Source organism: Pristis pectinata, chromosome 15 (assembly GCF_009764475.1).
Source record: "Pristis pectinata isolate sPriPec2 chromosome 15, sPriPec2.1.pri, whole genome shotgun sequence".
NCBI lineage: Eukaryota > Metazoa > Chordata > Chondrichthyes > Rhinopristiformes > Pristidae > Pristis > Pristis pectinata.
In genome coordinates this window covers 22,307,371-22,320,257 of record NC_067419.1, presented here as the reverse complement: position 1 = coordinate 22,320,257, position 12,887 = coordinate 22,307,371, and the positions used below count along the sequence as shown (strand labels likewise).

At 42.1% G+C, this 12,887-nt stretch overlaps 1 protein-coding gene across 1 annotated transcript in view; it reads right to left on the bottom strand.

Annotated features, from left to right (window-relative positions):
• Positions 1-12,563, bottom strand: part of LOC127578457 (protein FAM180A-like) — a 33,091-nt gene extending 20,528 nt beyond the window's left edge. The window contains exon 1 of the mRNA XM_052030494.1: positions 12,403-12,563. Within this exon, the coding sequence (XP_051886454.1) occupies positions 12,403-12,478 (76 nt within the window). The 5' untranslated portion in view covers positions 12,479-12,563. The remainder of the gene's footprint in view (positions 1-12,402) is intronic.
• Positions 12,564-12,887: the final 324 nt, after the last annotated feature.

The window sequence follows — 12,887 nt, the reverse complement described above, 5'->3', positions numbered from 1 at the left end:
ACAAAGCTATACATTTTTGAGAATTAAGATTCAACTAATGATATTGTCTCTGACTGCTGGATTAGAGGATGCAGTGCTGGAATTGTCAGAGAAGCTGTATACTGAACCCTCAGCATTCAGTGCACAGAGAGGCCCTTCCTCCACTTGCTTTACTGTGATGGAGGAACTTCCTGTTCTCTCCGTAGGTTTCTCCAGGTTCTTAGTTTCCTCCCACATCCCAATGGCATGCATGGAGGTTAATTGCACACTGTAAATTGACAGCGTGTAGGCAAACGGTAGAATCTGGGGGTAGCTGATGAACATGTGGGGAGAATAAGAAAAGGGGAACTAGCGTAGTATTAGTGTAAATGGGTGCTTGATGATCAGAGCAGACTCAATGGCTGAACTATTTCCATGGCTCTATGACTGACCTTGAGTAGGTTGCAGTTAATGGGGGGAAGAGCAGGGTAGAGGAAGGGCTGGCCATTGTTGAGGCTGGGGAATAGGCTTCATAAGACCACCTCAGAATTATGTTATTTGACTAATCAGATAAATATGTTCTTAAACCAACAATAGACAATAAATGGGACAGAAGAAATGTTTGCATTCTAGGATTAATTGAGCAGTACTGTCACAATGAAACATTTCAAATTGAAATTCACATCACTTTTACCTTTACTAGGCTGTAGTCCAGCACTTCTCACTGCCAAAATTGCTCTCAACCAGCTGCCCAGTAATGATGTTGTTATTAATTAGAGGCAGCAAGCTTGGATGATATGGAGTTTAGAGTATAAAGGAATGCTTTCTATAATCTCCTGTAAAATGCTCAAGGTCAGCCCACTATATTGTAGTGAATCTTTCAGCAGTCATAACTTATGTTGTGGCATAACAACAAGATATTTCACTTTGCAGAATCTGATCTAAATTTCTGACAGATTGTTAGAAACATCTTTGATCTCAACAGCACTCCCTTTGTTGATGCCTTGGCTAATTGCAATAAATTGTGAGATCATTAATCTTCCCTAAAGTTTCATTTTAAGTATGTACGTAACTCATCTCCCTTCACAGCTGGGTGCAGAATATTCTCCAGGTTTTTAATTCTTCTGTTAGTGCAGACCCTTCAACACTTGGGAGTAATTTTGCTTTTATGCAATATTATTTCTATTTTTTCCCCTGAATTCAACAGAAATAAAGACCAGGAGAGAACAGAATTGTTTTACAATGCTGTACAACATCAGGATTACCCATTTGTGTAGTGCATGCATCATGAACATTGACTTGAGCCTGGTGACACATATCCTGACTTCCAACATCGACTCTTCCCTGTGAGACTAAAACAAACATATATGATTCACAGACCTGTGCCTCTTGAACTCCAGTGATTTCTAAACCTCTTGTCACCACAACAATCCCAGGTGGATGTAGTTTCTTTGTGACACGGTTGAGTGTTTTGGCTTCAGGAAGACAGTCGTGGTAGAATTGCCCATTCTATGAACAAATGCTTCTCAGCCAGTTGCTTATAACAATTGAACCTATTCCTTTCACACCACTGAGCCCACCCTCCAGCAACAGACCATTAGGATCCTCAGCTCAACACAGGCAACTCGAATTAATGGCCAAACCCAAATATACCTTTTGACAAGGTGTTGTAGGGGTAGGAATAGAGAGGGTTAATAACGTAAAATAAGATGTAGCTTGTACTGATGTGGTAACAGGGAACCACTGATAAGGTTCAACAATAGAGAGATGGGATGCAGCTGTAACTGCACCAGGATACAGAAGCTTGCTGATTATGTTACAGCACGCCACTATTATTGTGGCTGAAACTTAGATTTGCTGTTAACTAAGTTAGACACGGATAATTAGTGTTTTATTCTGCAATCAAAACTTAGTTTTACTGTTAATTAAGCCTTCTGTGTAATGATGTATACGAAGAGTTGTAACAATCAAAACTTAGTTAATTAAGTTTTCTGTGTGATCACATATGCGGAGAAGTGTATAAAGCTGCTCCAAAATTGTGTTTGGGTAGATCGGCTTTGTCTGGTCTCCTGGTGTGCACCGGTTTCTATAAATCACCCATTGTTTGGACACCAACTCCATGTTGCCTTTCTCGTTCACCCCTACAATGATAGCCTGGTGCAACTACAGCTACATCCCATCTCTCTATTGTTGAACCTTATCAGTGGTTCCCTGTTACCACATCAACATAAGCTACATCCTATTTTACTAGTTACTAACCCTCTCTATTCCTACCCCTAACAATGCAAGTTAAGTGAACTACTCTCATTCTCAAGCTTCAAAACCTATGCAGATGCCTAGAAATATTCCAGATTCCTACATCAATATGCCTGAGTACTCCTGTCTCACCAGCAGAACCAACCCACCAGAAGTGGCTCTAATCTTCCAGGTGTGGTACACAATCCTGTGAAGTCCTTTAGGATATTTTACTACTTAAAATATTCTGTACAAATGCAATTATCTGTTGTTTGTGATTTAACATGACAGATCTCCAAAGAGAAGGCCTATTTTCAAAAGCTCTCTGACCCAAAGGAGTCTCCTCAGCCAGGAGGTCTCTCCACCCCTCCTTGTTTAATCATTAAAAGTAAAGCATTAGATGTATATCCTGGATTCCTGTCATGATTCAGTGAGTAAGTGCAATACATTAACTGACCTCAGTTCTGCAATAGTGCAAACCTTGTCCTAGTTCCCTTAAAATATCAAATGACTCAAAAGCTGGCAACCACACTCGTATTACACAATGGCTCCTTCTGGAAAATGATGCCCATTAGGCAAAGAAATTACCAAAATCAACAGTGAAGCCTCTCAGAGCTGATCAGTCAGTTAAACGTGGCGAAAAGTCAACTGGAAGAAGCTTGCAGTGCGTGAGATATCACCATTTATCATGAGCTTTCAATAATAAAAAACATTTTTTATGAAATGCTGAAAATGCAACACTTGCAAGCAGCTTAAAGTAGATCAAGTAAATAACTTTCACGAAGTACCATTATGAACCATAATTGTCATAAGTGTCATTATGAACCATAGTAGTCAGTGAAGTGCTGATTGTAAATCAACTTTTGACCAAATGGTAATGGATAAATATTTTTTGAAATGAAATCCTGTTCTGCATTTCTTACTGGAAAGTCTCCAGTAGTCTCTCATTCAAGCTTAATCAATTTTCAACAGCAGAATAGCCCAGAAGGCAATCAATATGAAAATGCCAATATGGCACATGATTAATTCACAATCACTACAAACAGGAAGCATCCACAGTAAATCATTAAGAAACATAGCTGTATATTAAGCGACAATATCAAATTCCAAACACCTATGTTATGTCATGTAAGTCCATGCCCTTAAGTAATATAACTGCGGTCTATGTTAGCATAAATTTAGGATGTTACCACATCTTGAGCTGAAAGCAATGGTTAATGACTCTAGGAGAAAATGAGCAGAGTGATGTGCCTTCCCTGTGTAATGATGCAGTATCAGACATCAGCATGTAATGGCCACCCAGGATTGATTTTAGGTCCAATGTGATGAGCTAAGACACAAGGTCAATGATGCACATGCACACTTCCAACAGGAAAGATACAAGTCATAAACTAATATGGATGCTAAAATAAAGACAGTAAATTCTGTAAAGTTACAAACAAACAGGCAGCGTCTGTGAAGAAAGAAGTCAAACGACTGTAATGGTCGAATGGCCTTTCAGCTGAAGTGGAAATGTTGGAGATAGAGAAACACAGGGAAATGGTGGAGGGAAAGAAAGAATAAAACAAAAGTCTGATAAACTGAAAAGAAGGGGAGATTAAGTGGCAAGAATTATGGTGGTACAGGCAAAAGGGAGTGGTGATGGAACAAGAAACAGAATGGGTCTAGAGCAGGGGTCATGGGAACAGTGGCATTGTTATTTGAAACTCACTATAGTTGCTGTGTGCCCAGATGAAAGGCAACGTTCAGTTCTTTGAACTTAAGTTTTGCTTCCATGGAACAAACTAAGCTGCCGAGTTCAGGTGATCAAAGTGGGAATGGGATGACAGATGACCAAAAGTCAGGTTCACACTTGATTATAAATGCTCTGCAATCGAGTATGGTCTCCCTGGTACAGAGGTGAGTGTATTGTGAGCAGTAAGTTGAAAGAAATTGCTGTTTCGCCTGGGAAAAGTTTCTGAGTCTCTTAAACACTTCAATCATATTTGCCTCCACTATCACCCCTGGCAGCGCATTCCAGGCACCCACCACTCTCTGTGTTAAAAACTTGTCCCGCACATCTCCTTTGAACTTGCCCCCTCTCACCTTAAATGCATGCCCTCTAGTTTTAGACATTTTGACCCTGGGAGAAAGATACCAGCTGTCTACTTTGTCTATTCCTCTCATAACCATATAAACCTCTTTCAGATCACCCCTCAGCCTCCGCCGCTCCAGAGTATACAACCCAAGTTTGTCCAACCTCTCCTTATAGCACATGCCCTCTAATCCAGGCAGCATCCTGGTTAACCTCTTCTGCACCCTCTCCAAAGTCTCTACATCCTTCCTGTAACGGGGCGACCAGAATTGATTGCAATACTCCAGGTGCAGCCTAACCAGAGTTCTATAAAGCTGCAAATAAGTTCCTGACTCTTGAACTCAATGCCTTGACTAATAAAGACAAGCATGCCATACACCTACTTAACCACCCTATCAACTTGTGCAGCCATTTTCAGGGAGCTATGGACTTGGACCCCAAGATCCCGCTGTATATCAACACTGTTAAGGATTTTGCCATTAATGGAGTCCATTGCAGGCATGTGAGCAAGCTTGGTGTTACACTGCATTGACGTATGGAGCCCTTAGAAGATGTCAGTTTTCAACTGTAAATGTGTACTCTGGGTAAGATATGGGTAAGTTTAACATGCAGAGAGCAAACAATCACATTGTGTGAGGACATGACATAGACATGCAGTGCAGGTGGGGCAAGGGAACATTTTGCAGTTAGTCACTGCATCGCCAGCCCCCTGCATGGGAGTCTTTTACGATGTTTTATAGTTTGCATTATTTCCTGAGCCCTCTAGGTACTGTGAATGGTGTGCTCCCTGCCTGCCTACCACCTTGTGCAGTGAGTCCACTGGAATTTACCATATACATTGGTTTCATGACATATCACACCCATTTTGCAAGTCAACAAAGAGAAAATGAGTACCTGCCCAGATTCTCACTACAGCTTCCAATTCATGTTTAGTCACGAGACACAAGAGACCGTAGAGGCTGGAATCTGGAGCAACAAACAATCTGCTGGAGGAACTCAGCAGGTCGAGCAGCATCTGTGGGAGGTAAGGAATTGTCGAAGTTTCAGGTTGAGACCCTGCGTCAGGACTGAGAGTGGAGAGGCAAGATGGCCAGTATAAAGAGGAGAAGGGAGAGGCAGGAGTCCAGGGTGATTGGTAGACTGCAGAGGGGTGTAAGATGACTGGCAGGTTGTGCCAGATAGGGGAGGGGAGCGGGGCTGGTGTTGGGAGACACTGGCTGGTGAATGATAGACAAAGAGAGAGAGAGAGGAAAGATATTGAGAGGCAGATGGAGCAAGGTGGGGGGAGAGGGGGGTGAGAAGTTTGGAGACAGCTGCAGGAGGGAGATAAGCAGGGACACAATGGGCTACCAGTGCTGGACTCTGATTATTTAGGTGGTAATGGGAACCATTAGGGGAGAGGTGAAAGGCAGATGGAACCAGAACCAGATAAGGGAAGGGGAAGGGGAGCGGGAAGGGGTGGGGGGGGGGGGGAGCCTGGGGGTGAACTATGTGTGTGGTGGGTGGATGGGACCAAGGGGGGGAAGGGGATGAAGATGGGTGATGGGGGGCTTGGGGGATGGGGTTGAGGGAAAGGGGGCAAAAATGGGAGGACCAGAGCAGGATCTGAAGGAGAGAGAGAGAGAGAGGAGGAAAAGGGAGGGGGAGGGGGAAACAACCCACTGGAGGGGAGGGTTACCTAAATTTGGAAAACTCAATGTTCATCCCATTGGGTCTCTGGCAGATCACGTTGCCCACTGTCCCAAATCAGTCTTAAAGATTTATAATAAAAATATTTTAAAAACCATGGAAGCATTTTATAAAGTATGAATATCAAAAATTCCTTCCACCCAACCATACTCTAAATGGCTTTATTCCCTTAGCAGGAGACCTTAAGCATTGAACTGATCTGCAGAATCACAAAGTCAGGTGTCTGTGCTGTGTGTGTGCACAGGCTGTGTCCAGCAGTCCCAGTGCTGTACGACTAGGGCCACCATATATCTGAGATAAACATGCAAATGGCACAGAGGACTCCAGGTTGTGAACTGCACAAGTGTTGCATTATGAGATGAGATGAGATTTCTTTATTAGTCACATACACATTGAAACACACAGTGAAATGCATCTTTTGCAATAGAATGTTCTGGGGGCAGCCCACAAGTGTCACCACTCTTCCAGCGCCAACATAGCATGCCCACAACTTCCTAACCCGTACGTCTTTGGAATGTGGGAGGAAACCGGAGCACCCAGAGGAAACCCACAGACACGGGGAGAACGTACATACTGCTCACAGACAGTGACCGGAGTTGAACCTGGGTCGCTGGCACTGTAATAGCATTACGCTAACTGCTACACTACCGTGCCTGCATTATTCAGTATGCAATGCGTGATCGATGGCACGCTGCAATATTCTAGCATGAATGAGAAGTGGCATGGCCTCAAACAGAAGTGCACCTCTTTCCAATATACGCTAAATAGCTCATATCCATCTGAGCTTCTGTCATTCCAAAGGAGAAACCTACTGGAAGGACTTAATCCACTGGGCAGCCCACGGGCCACTGGTCAGTGTTCATGAGGCTAGTGACTCTTCAGACTAAGAATGTTGCAAGGTAGGAGGAAAAAGGGATCTCGAAGAAGTGTATCAGAGATCATAAACTGAATGGAAAAGGTTAATCCAAAACCTGAAGCACAGCCTGGAATTTCCTGTAATAGTGTAATTGGCAATACACACTCCAAGGTTCGCCAATCGATGTGCCAATCTCAGTGTTTGAAATTTAGTCCATAATCTTCTGCTTCTGTCCAATTGTAATTCCACCTCAGGCAAAGCAATGGTTTGTGAAAAGTACAGCCATTATCTCGGCTGCTTTCCACTTTGACAGGAGTTCTGTGAAACCCTCTCTCACTGCTCCCCTTCTGTGATCTCGGCTGCTCTCCAGCATGTGCTCCTCCCCCTCCCCCTACTTTCTTATTCTGGCTTCTGCCTTCTTCCTTTCCAGTCCCGATGAAGGGTCTTGGCCTGAAACGTCGACTGTTTATTTCCCTCCACGGATGCTGGCTGACCTGTTGAGTTCTTCCAGCACTTTTTGTGTATTGCAACCATTAGCTAATCTTTGTTCAACAACAAAAACTTTCAAATCCTTGCAGATACAGCGCATGATCTTCTGTTATTCTGCAATTTGACCTGATTTCTTTTGGATCACCTTGCTAAAACTTTGCAAATAAGGGACATTGTTACAGTTGAGCATAAGTGTGACAAAGCTAACTTCACATATTAGTTTTAACAAACGATCCATTTAAAATCCATTCAAAATATATCATCATGGTAACATTGCTAACGTATTTACTTCATTTATAAAACATTCAAAACTAAGGAAAACATATCAAGGGACAGATATCAAAGTGATTAAGATGTAGACGTAGTTCAGATTTGCATACCTGTCTTGCTATTGCTTTCCTGTGTTCCTTATAATATTGACTGGTATTCAAAGCGCCTCTCCTACACTGTAGTTATTTGCGATTAAAAATTCAAATGATCAATAGGTTCTCTTTTAAAAGATATCTGAACAAATAAAGAATTATAATCTATCCTTCATTTAGATTCATTGTTTGTTAATTTTCCCAGTGAGACATATAGACAGCCTCATGGGAATAAAGTACAGAATCGATGATGATCCTGATTTTCAAGTTTAAGAGAACACCGGTCTGATGATATAAGAGTCTCTTCTGCCACCAAGGAATGACAATAAATAGAGCAAACACTGTTCTTAATTGCTGTAAGTGCTCACTGTGCCAGTTGTGATGCTTCTGGCCCAACTGCTGTTGCTGAACCTGATAAGTGATTTATAATTATATAAGTCGTGCTTCTGTCTGGCCTCCAGTACAGTCATGTGGCAATGACGATTATAGTAGCTACATTTTAAGAGATATGCATGCCATTATTTCTAATAATGAGACAGGCAGCAAACCCCTGTTCAATTTATGGTGAACTAGCACAACTTGTATAGAAATTTTGAGATTTGTATATTTAATGGAGTAGGTTACAAGGAAACAAGTGGGGAATGTGTTTGATGGGATTGCTCGGTGAGCCAGCATGGGCTTGATTAGCACAATGACCTACTTCTATGTCAGAAGAAAATATTAAAACAACTGTACAAATATCCACATTTGTAGTTGATGAACATCTAAGAGAGCATTATTAGACTGGCCATTATTTTAGCAAGAGTCTGGGTCATTATAAAGAACTTTCCACTGTTTGGGCAGGACATAACAAAGATAACTTGTTGCTTTTTTGTACCATATACAGCAAATGGTCACAGGTACAAAGTGGAAACAAATTGATGTCAGGACATGCTTCTTCCAGTGTGATTATTACCTGCAGTGCTCTTTGCAATAGAATACACATGCTATATTTATTCATGAAGGAAATTAATTGATGCAATGGAAGAACAGTGGGCTAGAAATTCACAGAGCACCATGTTTTTATGCATTACGCATAAGCTTTTAAATCTGAAAAACAATTACTGAATGGAATCAGCAATTTCCTTGCAGGCAAGGCACATTTAGTTAACTACAATGTGATTTTCCATGCAAATTGCTTGTTTAAGCACAGAGGACTCTAGGTTGTGTACTGCGTAGGGAATGCATTGTTTGGTATGCAATGTGTGATTAATGGCACGCTGCAATATTCTAGCATGACTGAGAAGTGGCGTGGCCTCAAACAGAAGTGCACCTCTTTCCAATATGTTAATTAGCTCATATCCATCTGAGCTTCTGTCAGTGAGTTTGATTGTTAAGCAAAGTCTTAATTCATCTTAAGTGGTTCCAGAATTTTCCACCTAAAGTTAAATTGTTTCTCTTTCTTTGTGGGATTTTCCAAACCATAACAAACCAAAACAATCTCTGTCCTGGGCTCTGCTGGATAACCGTGGTGCCCACTCCCTTCACCAGCCATCACTCAAGGGAAAATCTGCTTTAAGAACTCCCACCATAGCAGATTGCACAGCAGTGTTTGTGCAAAGAGTCACAGAGTCGTACAGCACAGAAACAGGCCCTTCAGCCCAACTGGGCCATGCCGACCAAGATGCTCCATCAAAGCCCATCCCATTTGCCAGCATTTGGCCCATAACCTTCTAAACCTTTCCCATCCATGTACCTGTCCAACTGTCTTTTATAAGTTGTTATTGTACCTACCTGGCAGTGGAGGAGAATTCCAAGTGCAAATTGGAGGAACAGCACCTCATTTTCCATCTTGGAACCTTGCAGCCTAACGGCATGAACATTGAATTCTCCCACTTTAAGTAATCCCTACACCCCTTCCCCTCCACACAACCCCCCCCCCAACCATGCCTTTTCTTTTCTTCCCTTTCTTAGCCCCTCTCTCTTTTTTCTACCCCCTTTGTTTCTCCTTACCTTTGACCCATCCTCTGGTGGATCTGCTCTCCCCTCCTCCCCCACATCTGCCTATCACTATCTCTCTCCTGCATCTTCCTATCACCACCATGTGCCCACCCCGCCTCCCGTCTTTTGACCACCTATCACTGCTCTGCTTTTCCCTCCTATATATTGGGCTTCCCCATTTTCCTGTCTTGAGTCCTGAAGAATGGTCCTGACCCAAAACGTTAACTACCTGCTTTTCTCCACGGATGCTGCCTGACCTGCTGAGTTCCTCCAGCATCATTGTGTTTACTTAAATCTAATGTTGAGAATGGAATGAATAATGACAACATTCTTTTATTGCCCTGTTTCAGCTGAAATGCAAATGTAAAGCTACTGGCTCATTAAAAGAAGAACATTGGGATTCCATAATGTATAAGACTGTGTGGAATTTTAATTCCCTCCAGAGCTGAGATCTTATCTCAGACTTATTCCTCAGATAAACTTGAGAGTGGCACGGTGGTGTAGCGGTTAGCATAACGCTATTACAGCACCAGCAACCCGGGTTCAATTCCGGCCACTGTCTGTAAGGAGTTTGTATGTTCTCCCCACGTCCGCATGGGTTTCCTCTAGGTGCTCCGGTTTCCTCCCACATTCCAAAGATGTACGGGTTAGGAAGTTGTGGGCATGTTATGTTGGCGCCGGAAGCGTGGCGACACTTGTGGGTTGCCCCAGAACACTCTATGCAAAAGACGCATTTCACTGTGTGTTTCGAGGTACACGTGACTAATAAAGATACCTTATCTTATCTTATCAGTAAAGCAGCAAGGAAACAGTCCTTAGTAGGTTCTTGAGAGTAGACGTGCTCCTTTGAGCCCCATGATAAACTCCACTGTACGATAATGAACTTTTACACAGTCCTTCTTTCCGTGATCCACCACGTTGAACGTCCTTTTGATGCTGGTAAGTGAACTCTGGGGCACCCATTTTCTTCCTTCCCCATCAGCCAGTTGCCACTTTCCAATGGTACCAGCTGAGTAGCTGACTGGCAGGATTCACTTGAAACCCACCCATTAAATTCTGCTGCCTTCCCACTCACATTCCTGTTTGCCCCAAGCTTTTGCACTTGGTGGAAAGGAGACAGCAATGGGCTCTCCACACAATAACACGGACACCAATCTGGCAGACAATTCACCAGCATATGTTTCTCTCAAGAATTCTTGGAATAGGATCGCGCACTATTATGTGTTTCCAGAAACTATTTATTTACAGAGGACAGCAGCAGTTCATATCATTTCAAAACACCGGAACAATTGATGAAGTTACAGTTTAAGGGATAGGGAGTAAAGGTAGAAGTCCTATTCAGTATTTTTTCTTAAAGATCACTAAAATTTCCATGTGCCGGTGAAGGATTAAAGTTACACAAGCTTCTTTTCACAGCTGTTTCAGGAAGCAGTGCCAGAGTTCCAGACTGTGATCCTAGGCCCACTGGAGCAATGATTCACTGTCACATGCTTGTCATCTTCGCCTGGAAACATAGTAGGTCACCAAGAAAAATAAACACGGGTGTCTGTGTGCAAATGCCTACAGCATATTCTCTGAGGCTGCTAATGTATGTGTAACACAACTACCTGCTTGCCAGCAAATGATCTTGCTATTAATCTTAGAGCCATGTTGAAGAAAGTTGATGAACCCCTTCACCTGATCAACGATGATGAAACAGAAACAGTGGCTGCTGTATCTTGAAAGGATTCTGAAGAAGACTGTTTTATCTATCTTATACTTAACAAATGATTTAATGTGACATTGTAGACCCATTTTAGCACAGAAAGTAGTTTATAAACTCATGGACACCCATGTTTTATTGGCTTACTTCCACGCGCAGAGCAGACAGCAGAATGATTATTACAACCCCTTCTTGCTTTTAAAATATTCTTGAACTGATAGATAACTCCTGATATGCTCTGTCTAGTTCATTAAACAAACAATTAATCTTAAGAAACAAACATCCATTGCCCTCGAATTGAAGTCTATTCAAAGATTTGATAGGTCACTCTTTCCTAAAATGATTTACTTGAACTTCAATGGAAATAAAAACTGGGAGAAATGTTAAAATGGCAGCTGACTCAACATCACTGTTTTACACCACTGCACAAATATGCAGGTAGTTAAGGACACAGAGAACTCAATACAAACACAGACAGAATTTAACACAAATAGTGACAGATATAGACAAATGGAGATACACATTTAACACAACAGAGAGAGAGAGGGAGAGAGAGACACGCACACAGATGGACACACAAATATGCATGTCAGCATAAACACAAAGTAGCTGATGTGGACACCAGCACACAAGAAGATAACCTATGCACACTAACACAGAAGCAACAGCCACCGAGAGGTGAGACACGTGCACAGTAATGCACCAGCATAAAGTCAAACAAGAAGGTACTAATTTGTTCACACGCATGAACGATCTCACAGAAACGCTGTAGCTAGCCCTCATCATATGAAATTTATCTTGGTTGGTGAAACGAAACAAACAATAAGACATTAGTGATGTGGTTTAAATTCTAACTGATGCTCGGCAGATGAAAAGTAGATTGCCAATTTGCTATTGCTTGCTTTGTGCTCACAGCCAAGCCAAATTCCATTCCCAATAACTTCAAACCCTAAGCGCAAACAAGGCTCTTCAATATATTCACGTTACATACAAATAACTTTTTACAGATCCTTTTCTTAATGAAATCATCCTTTTTATTATGCCCCACTGCTCTTACCTTTATTCCTTTTAGGAAGTGCAGTTGCACAAACATTGGTGGAAAATATCAGCAAGATCAGAGTTCTCCCCTGCATTTTCCCAAGGGATCGATTAGTTAATGAGCTTGAACTAAAACAACTCCTTGGTGGCAATATATGAGAATATAGTACAGCTCTGAAGAGTCTGGAAGTCTCTCAGAGCCTCCTTAAGTGTCCAAATGCAGTGGCTCTCTTTAAACTTGCCTTGACTCTCAAAAACATCTGGTAAACATCAGCAGTCTGAACTACGTATGCATGCTGTCACTCAGTCAACCAGTTGCTCCCTCTCACTCCCCGTATTTCATATACGTATTTTCATACAACGTAATCTTACATATATATATAGAGAGAGAGAGACACACACACACAAACACACACACACACACACACACACAGAGCAGAAATCAGGCAAATAGGTACTTGGTATTTAATTACGTAGACTTATGTGGGCAATTTGTACAGCAGT